An 18,797-nucleotide genomic window follows, 5' to 3' on the forward strand; every position below is an offset into this window, starting at 1 on the left:
GAGCATTCATGCATACATATGCTTCCGTTAATCACTATGTGAGAATATATGTTTCCCAACACCATCTCATTGTTAATTAAAGACAATTTATAGAATATGATATGCCTTCTCATTTGAGTTATGAGACAAGGTAGCAGATTGTTACAGTCTGTGCTCAAAATCTGCCCATATGGGTTAGATGTCAGTTAAAGATTTTGGTTGTTTCTTTTGATTCAGTCTGCTCCTTTTGTTTAAGTACATGTGTTTGCAGTTTTCAGTAGACCGTCATTACAGTGAAGTTGTGGTGGTGGGGTTTTTTTTGTCCCTTTTTTTTAGTGTTCTAGACACCATGCTCTATCTCCAGTCTGTTTCTGTGGGCTGAGTGCACCAGCAGTTACAATCTAGACACTAGTACATTCTGACAATAGACTAGCAGGTAACTATAAAAGAAATATCTGTTAAGTACTAATTGATTTAAGGAATAAAGGGCCATTGTGTATATTATCAGGTTAATTGTTACAGGTATGAGTAGAGAAGCACAGGATGGGTGAAGAGTCACTAGTGTCAGACTGTCAGATGGGAAGCAGAGGAAAGGGGCGTTCATGGACAAAGGAATAATAGAAGGAAAGAAAATATGGGGTGGATATCTTGGAGATTTGTATTAATGACAAAATAAAGAGAGGAGAGAAAGATGTGTATTAGATGTCACAAATCCAGTCTGTCTTTAGGTCTTGGGGGATGTAACACTAAGATGAATGGGCATGGAAAAGGGGAAACATGAAAAAGGAAGGAAGGAAGAGAAAAGGAAAGAAAAGGAGGGCCAGAGATAGAGTGAGAATGGGAGTAAGAGTGGAACAGTAAGATGTTACAGTGCAAGGTACGGGCTGATCTCCTGTTCTGTTCAGATAAGAAGCAGCTGTTTGTGGTGGAGCTGGTTGGCACTAAAAGATAATAGAATGGCTGGCCTCTTCTTAGCATATGTGTTGCGTTGTCTCACTGGCCTGGTCTGAGTATCTTCTGAGTTAATTGTTATAGGCCTTCCTTTTGTCTTGTGGGTCCCCAAGTCTTCTTATGTGTACATGGTTGATTGTGAGGATGTATTAAACTTTGGAGAAAATAGAGATCAAGGAAGTGGGGTGGATGAAAAGGCAGAAAAAGATTAGATTTTTTTTATTTTATTTTTTTATGGCATTGCTCAATTAAGCATGCTTTTGGTGGACATGGGACATCTGAGAGCAATGACTGAACAACTATGTGACTGGAATAAATGCTCTTCTTTACCATTTAATTCTTCAAAAATTGGTGAAGTTGCTTTTCAGAAATAGAAATTTCTGTAAAAGATAAATAGTATGTTTTCAGAAATAAATTTAATTGGTTGCAAGAAAAAAGTGTCATCACACTCTTAAAACATGTATGCATCATATCTTAGAATTAATTCTCTGTATCAGATCAGAGTAGAGATCCATTCATACTGATTTAAGGCACAAAGACCAGTATCCTTAGCAAAGTGACAGACTTGTACAGAATATCTTTAAATTACACACACACATTAGTAGTAGCAGGATCACCTCCCTCCTGTGTGGTCTTCCAAACAAGGTATGACTGATAAACTCATCTTGTGCTCTGCTACTAAAGTTGTCTCGTGACTTTTTCCTTTTACAATTAAGCACCTCTGGGATTAATTTAACAAATGAATACAACATGGGATAATTTCTTCAGTTTGTTGATTAGCAACCCAAATCCCATCTGCTACCTTAATTGCCTATTAACACAGAGTTGACCATATTCAGAGTCTGGGAGTTAAGAAGTTTACATGTTTGACTCCATATCATTCAAATCCGTTGTGTATTATTTTTTGAGTAGTCTCCTAGGCTAAGATATAACATTAAGATTTTTTTCCTCAAGTCTAATTCAAAAAAAAACAAGCAATGTGTATAAAGTGGTTTAAGAGTGGTTCAAGTTTTCTTAGAAAATACTGTTACAAATCCTGAGAATAATCTAAATATCTTTTATTTATCTTTCCAGGAATGATGGTGAAATACTTCTTGTTGTTTGCTGCTGCTGTGGCTGCTACTGTCTTTGTTCCTGATCTGGCTCCGGGTACCAGAGTATGTGAAGATTGTATATTACAGAACTATATTTTAGATAAGGTTACCAAACATCCCGTTGATGAACTGTTGTTATATATATATTGTTATGAGAAGGTTTCTACAGTTATTCACCTATTTCACATAATATGAAGCTAAAAAACGTTCTTTTTTTTTTAATACATCAAGGATGGAACCAAAGAATAGAAGGACTAAGCAAACAGTCATATTTACATGACTCTTAAAATTCAGCCTTCACTTTCACTCCTTGGGCCCAAGTCTATGTTCTTTCTCAAAAATAATAAAAAGAAAAAGTGAATATAGAAAGGCAGGCAGCAAAGAAAAGGTAAAAGAGAAGGAGGGAAGGAGGAAGGAAAATGATGGAAGCATAGATAAGAACTTCTTTACAATCTACCCACCTTTCCAAGACTAACTAGAAGAAAATAAACTAAGAAGAACTGCTATTGTCACTTTTTCTCCCAGATAATCATGTCTTCAACTGAGCTTTTATCATTTGTGATTCTGAGAATGCTACACATCAAAATTAAAAATGAAACTGAGAAGTACAATTACAAAGATGTGTGAGAGACTCAGCAATGGAATATGATGTCTGGATCTGATTGCTTATAAAAGTAATACTTCAGTGCTAGTGATATAGCTCAGTGATAGAATATTTACCTCTATGTGTGACGTCCAAAGTTCAACCACAGAACTACAAAAGGATGGCAATGACGCTCACCCCCACAGTGACACACTTCCTCCAACAAGGCCATACCTACTATAATAAAGCCACACTTCCTAATAGTGCCACTAAGTATGGGCTTATGGGAGTCAGTGACATTCAAACTACTACAGAGGGTCAGTTGCCATAAAAGTAAATGAAACAAAGTATCAGGAAAATAGACATTGCTTTATTCATTTATTATAGAGGTTTCAAATGTTTGGAGGTGACCCGAAAGAGGCAAATGTAATATGTTTCATTAAAATAAAATGCTCAAGGGAATAAGGAATATTTTAATGATATTTGTGGATTCTTGTGAGTCTCCAGACCTTTCTTTGGTGTAGACCATAGCTGATTGCAATGAGAGAGGAACACATTTTGTAAGTAGGCTCCTGAGAAAGGAGGTAGTGTCTGCAATACACAGAAATGTCTTCTCTTGACGCAAATGACAATTCTGGATTCTGACCATTCCTAAATTTATCTCAATAGTCCTGTGGTAGCCAAGAAAGAAACATAGCACTCAAATTATACAGCATTATTTTTAATAACTGATAAAAAATGTCTGAAGTATGAGTGTTATAAACCACACATATAAAAAGATACCCTTTATGACTACTTATACTAATATAGGCTCTTTGGAAAACATTTTTCTTTATTATTTAATTAGAAAATAAAAGGAATAACTTTTATAAAAAGGAGTTACGCATTCTAAGCTGCAAAGTGAGTGAATTTCACTTATACTTTTTAATTCATGTGCTTGTAGACACTGGTGATCTTACATATAAACAAAACGATATAGAGCCGGAGTGAAAAGAACACTTAGCCACACTCTCAAAATACACTCTCAGTTTTGGTTCTTACACACACGCTCACTTTGACAATGGTGGAAGTGCACATGGTTCATCTGGGGAGTATAGGTACTGCTTTTAGTTGCTGTATGGAGAATGAGCTCAGGCAGTCAGTGAACAAGTAGTGCCAAACCACAGCCAATAACAAGAACTTCTATAGGACTTGAAAGTGTGAATCATAAATTTGAAAATCTCTAGGAACAGCATAGTTTTGTACTGTTTTCAAGACGAGAACTTAGAAATCCTTGAAGCATGACTATTAATAGTTCCTGAACTCTGAACATTATTGTTTATTCACTGTAAGTTCTAATTGATGTGATACTAATTAATAATTTTCTGTTAGCACCACAAACATCATAGAGCTCTCTATAATAAACTGATCACGGAATCACAAACCGATCCACAAGAAGAAATTGTCAATGCTCACAATGCTTTCAGGAGGAAAGTGTCTCCACCTGCCAAGAACATGCTGAAGATGGTAAGTCCAAAGTCACCGGGGATGGCAGAGACACTGACGGTGCTCACTACATTGTTATATATAGTCCTGTGAACTGTGACCACGCCAAATGCTTGATCATCACCGCAAATCTGTGACATAACAGGAGGAGAAACTGAGTTCAAGCAAATATAAATAACTTCTCCAGAGTCATCCTTGCTACAGGATAGAGCCACAATCTGACTCAGCCCAGCTGCACTCCTGGGCACCTTCAGACATGTGACATGTATTTTAGAATTGGGATGTCCAAATTCAAAGCTAGTTGAGCCGCCCCCCAACACACACACACACACACACACACACACACACACACACACACTAGTTAAACAAACATTCAAAAAAAATCTACTAGCGAATTTTACTGAACTCCATGGAAATTTAGGAGCCTGGCTTTGCAGTGCAAAATCTGGCGGGTTCTATGACAAGAGAACTTTAGGGAACTCGTCCAGTATCCTTGGACCCAGGACATTCAAGAATAAAGTTCAGATAGAGTGCAGGCCCTAGAAAAGCAATCCTTCACCTGTGGTTCATAAATCAGATTTCCTCGTATCAGATATTTACATTATGATTCAGAACAGTACCAAATTACAGTTATGAAGTAGTAACACAATAATTTTATGTTTGGGGGTCACCACAGCAAGAGGACCAATATTAAAGGGTGACAGCCTTAGGAAGGTTGAGAACCGCTGTTCTAGAAGCTGATCCAGATCAACAGTAGCCTCTTGTAAATGATGGAGGATGAGCAACAGGAGACGGGAGATGTGGGTTTTGAAAATTCATCTCTGGACCACTTTAAAAATTAACAGTATTACTTGTGAAACAACACAATTTTAAAAACATCAGTAGGTATTCATGTTGGTTTAACATTAAAAACGGCATTTGTTACTGCTAATAAATGTTCTTCAGCCAATCACATGTGAGTTCAAATCTACTGTGCTTCAGAAAAGGGAATCTTATAATTTCTTAAACTACTTTAATAAAGTTTCCACCTACAGTTGAATACATTTTAAAGAGTCTCAAATATAATTTATCTTATTTCAATTCCTTATTGTAAAAGGGTTATCCATCCCCCAGGGACCTTAGCTATTTTAAGTTATCCAAATTCTTTTCTCCCAAAATGAAAAAAAAAATAACTACAGCTAAGAAGGCCTCTGGATTGAGAAGTCTTATTAAAAAAAAAGTTATTCTTTTGGCCTTCTCAAGTTGCTCAGTTAGACACAGACATGAAAGACTTTCTTACTTAAAGTATGGGAAATCCTGTGCTTTGAACTAACTCGATCTGAAGAGTAATTCTATGAAATAGCCACTAGATGGGAGTATACGCACACAGTTAATCATTCCCCGAATTTGAAGCAGATTGGCCTCTACTCTGAAGAGGGTTTGCAATAAAGCTAATGTTGTTCCCTACATTGCTATAAAGTCCAGGGACCATGGTTTATTACTAAAACTCTGCTCATCACAGCAAACCCAAACACAGACGCAGAGGAAACTGAGTTCAAAAAATTGTAGATGTCCTTACATTTTTAGAGGATTTAACTCAAAAGTCTGTGGTTAAAACACCCTGTAATTGTGATTGACAGCGTGTCACAGGAGCAGACTATGAAAATGCTGGTAGTGAGATTTTCAGAATGTCACAGCTACTCCCACCCAGCTGTTTCTGAGCTGTATGTAATAAAATGTTTCACCTTAGTACATACTATCCTTATCCCACCGACATGAAGCGTTCTGAGCCCACGAGGGTAATTGGCTCAAATTCTCTATCGTGTGATCCTTCAAAGCTTTAAAACTCTGTGCTTCCTCTTACCTCACATATAGAGACAGCATTACTGCCTGATTTTAGCTGCTGCAAGGAAGAATAGGAATAACACAGTAATAGGTTCTAGTGACATCAACTGCTCCTTCGTTTTCATCATAATTTGAGGCAGAGATGGGTAACTGCTTTGTTCACAGAGATAATTTGTTTGGCGAGCACATACAGTGAGACTCAGAATAGAACAACTTTGGTGTAAGGATCATCACACTAAGTCTGCTGTATAAAGCTTTTGGCATGACTTCATCATCTTTACAGCAACTGAGATTCAAAGGCGAAAATGACATGCTTAGAGTTGTGCCCGCTTGTTTCTCTGTGATAAAAACACTGACCCAAAGGAACATGTGGGGGAAAGAGGTGATCTGGCCTAGTACTCCAGATCACAACACGTCATTGAGAAAAGACAGGCCATGGAATGAATCAGAGGCCATAGAAGATAGCCTTTTACTGGTTTACCTTTCATGGTTTCCCCAGCCTGCTTTCTGATGACACACAGGATCACATATTAGAAGTTATCCATTATTAATCACGAAATGCTCCCCAATGACTTGCTCATGGGGCCAAGATGATGGAAGCACTCCCTCAGGTAAGGTTCCCCCTTTACAGGTGATTCTAGTTTGTCTCAAGTTGACACAGACTAACCAAGCAACAGCAAAGTAGCTGAGCAATTACTGGGATAGCTTTCTAATTATTGATCTGCCTTTCTGAAATTATTCAGCCATACTCTAAGAAATGTGCTGTGATCTGAATGTTATGAGCTAACTATGAACTTGCGGTTTCCCAGGAATCTAAAAGGAAGTGCACATTTATCTCCTTTGTGTTCCTTCTAGATTGTTTAATACAAACGAAACTATGCAAGAGGTCAGTTTCTCCAAGAGACGGTGTCACAAGCCCTGTATTTTTAAAAGTTGGTGAATGCTAATTTCAGTTGGTTTCCGGACTTTCCTCTTCTTTCTTGCCTCACAGAGTTGGAGTCCCGCAGCTGCAGCAAATGCGAGAATCCTGGCGCGCTACTGTGACACGTCCACGAGCGACCCACTTGAGAGAAGACTTAACAGTATGTATGCGTCTCTATTGCACGACTTGTATTAACCAGCGTTTCCAACCCTGGGGAAACTCCTGAAGAAAGCACTTAAAAATGAGGAGGTTGGTTTTTATTGGACGACTCCCAAAGGTTCAGCCCATGATTTTTAGTTGGAGCGATTTGGGACTGAACTGAGACCAAATAACATGCTGGAGTTACAGTAGAGAAAGCTGCTCACCTCAATTGCAACCAAACAAGATAGAACAGAAAGAATTAAGTTAGGAAGTATACACTTGGCATGAATGCCTTGAAAGACCCAACCCTGCTGTTTAGGCTCCATGTCTCAAAGCTTCTACAACCTCACAAAACTACCTGCATCCAAAGAACAAGTCCTCAACACGTGAGACTTTGTCATGCATGTTAGACACAAACTACCTTTAAATAAACAAACAAAAATTTGAATGAAGAAAAAGCTCCCCCAAAACCTCACAGATGCAAGCAATTTGACAATAGTAAGTTAACAGACTCACTCTACACTGACACCTGTCCTTGACGGTGGATTGTAGCCTGATTTACCATATCATTCTTTATCATTTTTAACATGTGGAGATCCTTGGGTTTAGAATTTATGTTCTGATCAACAGGAGAAAGGAATGATGACCAGCACTGTTTAAGGATTCCATGCATCTGGATACCTAGGAGTTTTCCTTCCAATGTTATCTCAGTTGTTTATAACATCAGAATGGGGATTTACTTGGCTTTAGAACATTAACACAGCTAAGTACTGAGTTATAGGCAACTATAGAACTACCCAGAGGAACAATTTGGAGTGTTCAAAAGTGGACTTGGTCTTGTCAAATAAATTAAATAATTATGATACAATTTTTAGTGCATTGTACAGAATTATATAAAACTGTATGCATTGCTTTCTTCCCAACTAACATTTAAAAGTACGACTTTATGTCTAAAGATTATTGGAACTCTTATGCTAAGGTGTTGAGCAGTTTGTTGGCAATGGGGGGATCTTTGTATTCTTGAGAAAGGCAGAATATTTCTCAATACCATAACCCACCCAGAGAATGCACGGCAATTGGAACCAATATTTTTTTTGAGATTGTGAGCCCTCTTTGTAACTGCTTGCAAAAGAGCTCATGCAGACTTTTCCCACCCTTCTTTGCCTGACAAGAGACAGAGATTTACATATCTGTAGTCTTTGTGTGGTTTTAGTAAATGCCTTTAATCCCAGCACTTAAGAAGCAGAAGCAGGTAGATCTCTGTGAGTTCGAGGCCAGCCTGGCCTACAAAGAAGTTCTATGACAGCCAGGATTGTTATACAGAGAATCCCTGTCTCAAACAAATCAACACACACACACACACACACACACACACACAGAGAGAGAGAGAGAGAGAGAGAGAGAGAGACATAGACAGAGAGAGAGAACAGAGAGAAAGAGAGAGCAGTTATCATTTAAAGCTTTCTCATCATCTATTACCAATTTTTCTTGAGCACCACATGCTCATGCAACAAGAATGAAGATTTTTCAGCAGAGAAACAACTATAATTTTCAATTATAAATTGGTGCCTAGATGATCATTAAAACATTTGTGAAAGAAAATGAGGAAAAAATGTATTCTATTTTTAAAGATTATTATAGCTGGGTGTGGTGCTGCATGCCTTTAATCTCAGCACTCAAAAGGTAGAGGCAAGTGGATCTCTGTGAGTTCAAGGCCAGCCTGGTCTACCAAGTGAACTCTGGAACAGCCAGAACTACACAGAGAAAACCCTGTCTCCGAAAAACCAGAAATATAGAGAGAAAAAAAGAAAAAAGAAAACAACATTATATAGTCATTTCCTTCCTTTTCAGATACATTTTGTGGAGAAAATATGCACTTGGGACGTTACCCCTACTCCTGGTCAAAAGTAGTAGAAATGTGGTACAATGAATCCAAATACTTCACATATGGAGAATGGCCATCTTCAGACGATGACTTTGAAACAAGTCATTACACTCAGGTAATCTATAACCTTTCAGATACAACCATAAGTGGATGTACATGTGGGTCAAAGATAAGTACTGGTTCTCCTCTCAGGCTAAGGGAAATGGCCCTTGAAATCCGAACAATACAATTGCCTGAACGTGACCAGAACAATGAAAACACCATTTACTGTGTCACTGCAGGCAGAGGAAATTCCATGTGGTCCCACCTCTTAGGTGACAAGTGCCAGCTGATCTCTGGTTGCTGAGAAAAAGACAGTGTCAGCCCCTATACATGTCTACATATGAGCCATGCCAAATGAACTTAGTAGACTGAATATACAATGGGTACATATCTAGATATTTATGTAACAATAATGATTATTAAAGAATATGTAACAGGGGCTGGAGAGATGGCTCAGTGGTTAAGAGCATTGCCTGCTCTTCCAAAGGTTCTGAGTTCAATTCCCAGCAACCACATGGTGACTCGCAACCATCTGTAATGAGGTCTGGTGGCCTCTTCTGGCCTGTAGACATACATGCAGATAGACTATTGTATACATAATAAATAAATATTTTTTAAAAAAGAATATGTAACAATAATTGTTATTAAAGAAGGAATGAGGGGTTCATGAAGGAACTTGAAGTGGGGGCAGAAATGATATAGATATGGATCTCATGTCTGATGTTTGCAGCACACATATTTTGTTTATTTTTTATGATTTAATAAAACTAAATGGCAAGCACTACAACTGTAAGTGGACAACACGCTTGCCGGAGTCTTTATATGGATTCTGGAAATCGGAACTCTGAGCTTCATGTAGAAAAGGCATATGTTTTGTCTACTGAACAATTTCCCAACTCAGTTAACTTAGCTTTTTTGTTTGTTTGCTCATTTTCTTTGTTGTTTGTTTTGGTTTGGTCTGGTTTGGGTTTTGGTTTTGGGAGACAGGGTGTGTGTGTGTGTGTGTGTGTGTGTGTGTGTGTGTGTGTAGCCTTGGCTAACTCTGCAAGCTAGACTAGTCTTAAATTCATCAAGATCTGCCTTCTTCTGCCTCTTGAGTGTTGGGATTAAAGGCGTGTACCACCGCCTGGTTTCCATCTGGAGTCATTTCTGACATAAAGAAGACATTTGAGTTCATGCTATTGTGCTCTGCTTTTCCCAGTAAACTTGAGGGCTGTGAGTAACGTCTGTGTTAGCCCATAGAAAGAGCATTTTCGCCCAGATGAAAGAGCACATTTTTTTTTTCTATTAAGATTTGGGCTGGCACATGCCAGCTGGAGGCACTCCTTGTTAGAAATCAGAAACTGCTTAACGGAATGAGATAATGCACCTGCTTGAGCTTCCTCCCAAGGGCAGGGCAGGGAGGTGGACTGCACTGTTCTTTGCTCTGCCCTTTTGCTTGCAATTGATATAAATGCTATCTGAGAAATAAACTCGGGCTCTTTGATATTAACTTTCAGTCCTTCCAGTGTATCTTATGTTTCTGTCTTCATTTCTCTTAATCTAGCATTTCCTCAGGCTCAGCATCTCTTCCCAGGGTGTCTCCAGCTGATTTTTGCCAGAGGGTCTCCGATATAATTTAAATGTATTTATTTACTTCTTAAAAAACAAAACTGAAAACAAAACAATCTTTATCATTTTACATACCAATCGCAGTTCCTACTATTTCTCCTTCTTCCAGTCTCCCGAGCTTCCCTCCACCTTACCCCCATCCACTCTTCAGAGAGGACAAGGCAGATGCCGAGATCCACGGTGAACCACTTGGCTGAACTCCCAAAGTTCAAATAGAGGAAGGAGTGATAATATGAGCAAAGGAGTCAAAGATAGGGATGCCCTGTCTTTTTAACCTGAGGACTTCAGATATGAGAGAAAAATCTGAAACAGGACTTCATTAGATGGCCTTTGTTCACTCAATATCAAGATCCACAGCTCTATTTCCCTGAAAATGGCACGTTTTATTGTTCCATATGGCTGAACAAAACTCTCTATTAGATCTAATACATTCATCTATTGATAGCTACCTATGCTAACTTGGCTGTTGTAAATGAAACAGCAGTAAACTTACGTGTGCACATGTCTCTGTTTTAAGCTGATTTTGATTTCTTCCTACTACACCCAGAAAGGATAAAGCTGGGCCCTATGGAAGTTCTACTTCTAATACTTTAGGTAGCTCCGTACTGATTTCCACAGAGGAGGCCTGCTGTATGTTTCTACCAGCACTAGGTAAGAGACTTCTCTTCCCACATCATCAACGTTTGTCCTTTTAATTTTCCTAGAAGTCAGTTATTTTGACAGTAGTGATAGTGATGTGAAATCTTCCTGACATGTTGATTAAATTTCTCTAATGGCTAAATACGTTGAGCATTTTTTTGCCCAAAGATCTATTGGACATTCATATTTCTTCCTCCTCCCCAAAACCGCTTCCCATTTCCCTCCCCCTCCCCCGATCAAGTCCCCCTCCCTCATCTGCTCAAAGAGCAATCATGGTTCCCTGACCTGTGGGAAGCCCAAGGACCGCCCACCTCTATCCAGGTCTCATAAGGTGAGCATCCAAACTGCCTAGGATCCCACAAAGCCAGTACGTGCAGTAGGATCAAAAACCCATTGCCATTGTTCTTGAGTTCTCTGTATTTCTCATTGTCCGCTATGTTCAGCTAGTCCGGATTTATCCCATGCTTTTTCAGACCTAGGCCAGCTGGCCTTGGTGAGTTCCCAATAGAACATCCCCATTGTCTCAGTGTGTGGGTGCACGCCTCGTGGTCCTGAGTTCCTTGCTCGTGCTCCGTCTCCTTCTGCTCCTGATTTGGACCTTGAGATTTCTGTCCGGTGCTCCCATGTGGGTCTCTGTCTCTGTCTCCTTTCATCGCCTGATGAAGGTTAATATTTATGAGGATGCCTATGTGTTTTGCTTTTGGATTCACCTTCTTATTTAGCTTCTCTAGGAACATGAATTATAAGCTCAATGTCCTTTATTTATGGCTAGAAACCAAATATGAGGGAGTACATCCCATGTTCCTCTTTTTGGGTCTGGCTTACCTCACTCAGAATAGTGTTTTCTATTTCCATCCATTTGTATGCAAAATTCAAGAAGTCCTTGTTTTTTACTGCTGAGTAATACTCTAATATGTATATATTCCATACTTTCTTCATCCATTCTTCCGTTGAAGGGCATCTAGGTTGTTTCCAGGTTCTGGCTATTACAAACAATGCTGCCATGAACATAGTTGAGCATATAATTTTGTTGTATGATAGGGCCTCTCTTGGGTATATTCTCTTGGGTATATTGCTGGATCCAGGGGTAGGTTGATCCCGAATTTCCTGAGAAACCGAAACACTGCTTTCCAGAGTGGTTGCACAAGTTTGCATTCCCACCAGCAATGGGTGAGTGTACCCCTTTCTCCACAACCTCTCCAGCAAAGGCTATCATTGGTGACTTTTATTTTAGCCATTCTGGCAGGTGTAAGATGGTATCTTAAAGTTGTCTTGTTTTGCATTTCCCTGATCGCTAAGGAAGTTGAGCATGACCTTAAGTGTCTTTTGGCCATTTGAAGTTCTTCTGTTGAGAATTCTCTGTTCAGCTCAATGCCCCACGAGTGCTGGAATTAAAGATGTACATCATTAATACCAGCATAAAGTTATCTCTTATCTTTACAGATGGTCTGGGCCTCTTCTTACCTCATTGGCTGTGATGTCGCATCATGTCGCAGACAAAAGGCACCTATATATCTCTATGTGTGTCACTATTGTCATGAGTATGTAATACCAGTTTATTATTGCTTTTAAATATATTAACTTCTTAAAATCTTGTCTAATGTTTCAAGCATCATAAATTAGTGTTCTGATAGTTCTTTTTCAGTTAGGTTGTCAGCAAAATGTCATAAATACACCTACAGCCCTTCATTTTTCATCATGATTTTACAAATAAACTTAGGAAAAAACACAAACATTCAGACAATTTATCGGTATTCACTGGAAAGGTGTCCCACAGGGAAGTGAATTTGAGCTGTAGGCAAAAAAAGCAAGGATATTCAGAGGCACCCAGACCCCTGCGTACAATCTTCTGGTCCCAGTGTTAACCTATGCATTTCTCTTAGAAATGAAATTTACATGGCACAGGAGAGTGATTAGGAGAACTTGCTTCTCATGCAGTACCCAAAAACTGAAGTCTTAGGACTGCCCATAACTCTAGCTTCGGGGGATTCTATGGACTCTTCTATCTTCCACTGACCATGTTCATACAAACAAACAAACAAACATTGCATTCATATATCCATTGCATACATACAAACATTATACTCACATACATGCACACACAATCACAAAACTAAAATAAATCATTTTTTAAAGTGAATTTGTGTATTCTAAATGCTGCTATCATAGGTACTAGGGACAAATTGTAGAACATATAACTCAGTAACTTCAGTGAGGAGATGCACAAGCTTATCTTCTCAAACGCTGTTATACAGCAGGGTCCATAATGGTAATGATGACTATGAAGGCCTACTGCTGTGACTCTAAAGGAGAACAGTAGGAGACGAAGGTTCTTCAAGTCTGGGCAAACACCTAGGATATTTGACTTTGACTGAGAATTTGAAATGACTGTTGCTGATAAAAGATGATAACAGCTCCTCATGCTTCTTTTATCTGTATTATTATTTAGACCAAAACTGTGGTATCTAAGTAGAGCATGTATGTGAAAAGAACAGTGAGACACCTAGTATGTCCTTGAGCATGAGCCTTAAAAGGTGGACCTTATTTACATTTAAAATAGAACTTACTATACCCTGGTATATTCATAGATTACAAAGTAGAGATATATACATCATTGTGTCTTGATGTAACTTTATAAGTGGCACTAATTAAGAACTACATATTATCAAAACAACATTTCGATATTGATAAGTAAGAATTTTTTTTCATTTTCTGAAGTTTCAACAATTACACAACTATTAATTTCCTTCTATACTGTTTCCTACACCCAGTACTTTCTTTAGTTTTATCCATGCTTAATGCTTTTGTGATTTTTATAGAGAGTGTATCTATAAGACACAATAAGAAGTGGCATGCTTTTCATCACTGGTTAAAATGAGATTTAACAAAAAGATCCAATGCAAATAAATTGTGTATTTTTTCCTTAACACTATTAAGGACCATACATCTTCCAAAACACTTTCCCAAGTTCTTGTGAAAATTAAAACAAAACAAACAAAACAAAACAAAATACAAGACAGCACCTTAAAGCGCCACTTTCAAGTCTTGACTGTACAAATGTCCTGAGTCCTGTGAGCACACAACTGTTCAGAGATAAAGAAACAACAACTACAAATAAACAGAACTGCGGATGGTTTATTGCAAAGGCAATACTCATGCATAAATTTATCGTAAATATTAACTCTGTTTATTTACAAACATGCTTAAATGAATTATCTATTGATTAGCAGTTAACAGTGAACATAAGTTTATAAATATTTTCCAGTGATAGTTTTCATTATACCTCCACTTCCTTTTCTTTTGTAAAGGAGAAATAATCCCGACTTGCTAAATATGCCTTATAAGGAAGGCTCGCCATGTGGAGACTGTCCAAATCACTGTGAAGATGGACTATGCAGTGAGTTGTTTTTGATCTTCAACTTGGGTTGCTTAAAGTTGGCATATTGATCATATTGATATGGTGACCATGTATGCTTTAGGTTATGCTTAACTATAATCTATATTTCTATAATTTTCAGCTCAGTATTACCACAGATATATCTACATTGTTTCTACTTTTTTTTCTTTCATATCCAGTGTAAGCAAATCTCTTTGACCTCATTATTGGAGTGAATGAAAAATTGGAATACCTTGCTATGAAACTCAGGGTACCTTCCAACAATTTAAAATTATGTGGTAGAGTGACCCTAATATTTATGTGTGATTGCTGTCCCTAGACAATTCCTTGGATACCTTATTGTTGACCACAAATTATGCATATTGCTTTCAGTTTACCAGTCTCTCCAAAATGCTTGCTGCCCCCAACTTGCCTGAATACACATCAGGGTGGAATTTTCTTTAGGCTGAACCTTATTCTTTTTTATTTGCTGGGAAGTTATCTGATGCAACATTCTATAACAATTTTTCCTTCAGTGCCTGTGTAAATTCTGATTTTTTTCTAATTAACATATGAAAGTTGAATATGTAGAAGTTATGGTCATATTCTGACAGGTAAATATTATACATTTTTAGATCAGGGTAGTCATATCTGTTATTTTTCAAAAATGTGTGATTTTGGAACATTGTTCACCATTCCACTTTTTAAAAAGTATGCAGTATGCTATCATGTATAGACACCAATAACACATTTACCTCTCTCGGTTCTGTTTAATTGCTACTACTTAACAGCCACTAATCGGCACGTCTCTTCACTCTCAAGTTGCTAGCCTCTTTAATCTATTATTGTTAAAAATGTCCACAAATACATAAATACAACCCTGAGTCCATTTCTGAAGGTCGTGTGCTTTCAAGGCTGACCACCCTGCATCGAACACTCACTAAGCCATCTCATCCCTCTGAGACACTAATTCTCGTTCTCTGAGTAGTCATTTGTTGTCTGGAGTTCTTCGTCTAGTGGTGGGACCCAGAGAATGGCATTTCACAAATATTGATTCTTCCAATACAAGGCACAGGTTTTCTTCCTGCTTTGTGTGCTTTTATTTCATAACAGATATGTCACTACTTTGAGTGAATTAATTGCTGTATAATTTTATGTGTTTTATGAGTGAAATTGTTTTCTTAATTTTTATTTCACTCATTGCTGTTACATACATTATGCTCCATATTTTAAATGCTGCTTTGATTTACTGCAACCAGTTTATTGAACTAATTTAAATTTTCTTAATTTTGGCAGGCTCTCTGTCCATTTCTTTGTATAAGACAATGTCATCTTCTGACCGTGACAATTTGGCTAGCTATTTTTCCAATTTAGAAAAAACATTCATTTCATTATCTTGCCTCACTGCTTCAGTTAGGATTTCTACCAATGTGTTCAACAAAAGGCATGACAGTGATCATTCTTGTAATGTTCCACATCTCAGAGAGAAATCATCTACCTTTGATATTCAGCATGATGTTAGTTATTGGCTCATTATAAATGGCTTTATTACAGAAAGAGCTTACTTCTATATGTACATTACTCAGGTGGCATTTCAATCATGAAAGAAGATTGAACGAAGATGTCAAAAATACATACTAGGAAAAGGCAACATTTTCAACAAACTGTGCTCAGGAAATTGTATGTTCACATTAAAATAATGAAATTAGTTTCGTATCTATCATCCGACAGAAAAATCAACTCCAAATGGATCAAATAGAGCAATGTGAGACCTGAAACACTGAAATTACAGAGAAGGCATAATCAATGCCTTCCAGGATGTAGGTGAGATGAAGGCCCCTGTGACTAAGACTCCATTCACTTATAAAATAAGGTCATCAACTGACAAATGGTGAGAGTACTGAATAGCTGCTGCATGGTAAAGAATCTGATTGAGTGATTTCCATCATGGAGTTGTCAACACAGCCACTTCCCAGAATCAAGACAATGAAAAGAAATCCAAAAGCAAGACAGTTCATTGTTGTATGTACTTGTGATAGAGCTTCACTACTCAGAATATACAAAGACCAACAAAACAAGAGTCAAGAAAGCAAATGACTCAATTAAAAATAGATGATGTCACTGAAAAAAAAATTCTCAAAAGAAAAAAAATTTAAAAAGGGAAAATGTTTCCTTTTTGAAATGTTCAACACCCTTAGAAAGTGAGGAAATGCAAATAAGAGGTATACTAAGATCTGCTTTTACCACAGTCAGAATGATGAGATCAAGAAAATAAGTGATAACGAATATCGATGAGGGTGAAGGGCAATGGGAAAACCCGGTCACTGTTAGTGAAAGTGGAAGCTGGTATAGTAACTATTAAAACTAGTGTGGAGAATTCTCAAAAAAAAAAATTAAAACAGATCTATCTTGCCATTCAACTAGAATACTTCTTAGCATAGGCCCACCGGAGCTGACACCCTTCTTCAAGAGAACTTACCAGCAATGATCATTCCCATTCTATTCACAAATCTAGAAAAAGGAAACAGCATAAATGCTCTTCAACAGATTAATGGATGATTAAATTACACTACATCTATACACAATGGAATTCCGTTCAGCTGGTGAAAAACATGAAGTCAAGATATTTTCAAGGAAATAGATCAAACTGGAAAATATGATATTGACCGAGGTAACCCAGGCCCAGAAAGCAAATGCCACATCTTCTCTCTTATTGTGGATCTTACCTCTAAATTTTTGGACGCAAGTATGTAACCTAGAGTAACCTGCAGAAACCAGGAAAATAAGGAGAGACCACGGTGTAGTGTTGGAGCTTTAGAAAAGGGTATAGTAGGGTTCAGACCCTCTGAGAGGGAAAATGGAAAAAAGTAGAAAAGAGACTATAATTAGGAATAGGAAAGGGAAAGAAATTCATACAGAGAAGGAGGAATGGGTGACATATAACACTAAGGATGTCCAAGAACACCATAAGGAAACATATTTTATGTCATATATTAGTTTATGCTTATTTTTACAGCAAAAAATGTGAAATGGAAAAATAAACATATTTATCCTGCTCATTTTTTTTTTTTTTTTTTGGTTTTTCAAGACAGGGTTTCTCTGTGGTTTTTGGATCCTGTCTTGGAACTAGCTCTGTAGACCAGGCTGGTCTCGAACTCACAGAGATCTGCCTGCCTCTGCCTCCCGAGTGCTGGGATTAAAGGCGTGCACCACCATCGCCTGGCCTGCTCATTTATTTTTACAGACCTTTAACAGTTTTGAAAATGCAGTTTCCTGAGGCTACCTTTTTTTCAAACTTTCCTGTCAGCTCCTAGCTGGAGTCAAGCGAAATGAAGAGAGTAGAACCCATGCTCCCTCCATTCAAATGGACCTACACCTTCTAATAGGAGGAAATGCATACATGATACTATAAACCATAAATACCCATGGATTTGGTTATTGGCCTTGAACATAACCTACTACTGTCACTTTTATAATCCAATTATAATCATTTCTAGCTAGATTCTCAGCACTGATCCTCACTGCTCAACTAAGAAGCCTCTTTCTTCAGGAGATGAAGATTATTACAGAGTCCCACAACTGGTCAAACTGAGAAGAACAACTTATCTTTGGGTGCACATCCCCATTTGATGCATCTATAACACACTCCCTATACCTAAAGCTAAGAAAGAATCACAGAGGAGGGAGACAAAAGAAGTATAAAAGCTGAGGGACCAGGACATCTTTGTAGCTATAATGTATTCTGTAAGCCATTGAGAAACTACATACCCATGAAAAACCAACAATCAAGTCACCACAAGCAGTGCACAGTGAGAAAACCAGATCCAACTCGCATAGGCTCCACCTCCAGACAAAGAGATACAGACAATTGCTGTTTGCTTAAAAAGGAAGAATCAGTTTCTTCAAGAATGAGCTTTTGGATAGGTTATCTAAGCCTTGATATAGATATAACATTTAAATAACATGTCATCAATTAACTATTGAGATAGAGAAATACTGATAGATATGGATGATAAAGAGGAAAGAGTATAAATACATAACGTAAGTTTGAAATTTTTAAATATTTTAAATTACAAAATTTAATCCATGATAAATCATAATACTGATAGGAGTAACATGATTCCTTGATTTCTTTCTCATTCAATTGGCTATTTCTAAACAGTTTACATAATTTTCACTTATTCCATAACTTCCAAAGCATTGTTACTAATTACTAGTTTTATGTGGAGTGCTTTCCTCTTCTTTTTTTTTAATTTATTTATTTA

General features: G+C 37.7%; 1 protein-coding gene across 1 annotated transcript in view; it reads left to right on the forward strand.

The window, feature by feature from the left end:
* The window catches only part of Crisp1 (cysteine rich secretory protein 1), a 37,964-nt gene that overhangs the window by 17,127 nt on the left and 2,040 nt on the right, over positions 1-18,797 (forward strand). The window contains exons 3-8 of the mRNA XM_041655115.1: positions 2,005-2,087; positions 3,979-4,113; positions 6,908-6,998; positions 8,831-8,979; positions 12,600-12,697; positions 14,465-14,553. Coding sequence (XP_041511049.1) covers positions 2,005-2,087; positions 3,979-4,113; positions 6,908-6,998; positions 8,831-8,979; positions 12,600-12,697; positions 14,465-14,553 — 645 coding nt within the window. The remainder of the gene's footprint in view (positions 1-2,004; positions 2,088-3,978; positions 4,114-6,907; positions 6,999-8,830; positions 8,980-12,599; positions 12,698-14,464; positions 14,554-18,797) is intronic.

Source organism: Microtus oregoni, unplaced genomic scaffold (genome assembly GCF_018167655.1).
Source record: "Microtus oregoni isolate MIOR12 unplaced genomic scaffold, Mior012 000007F_ref0000211, whole genome shotgun sequence".
NCBI classification, from domain to species: domain Eukaryota; kingdom Metazoa; phylum Chordata; class Mammalia; order Rodentia; family Cricetidae; genus Microtus; species Microtus oregoni.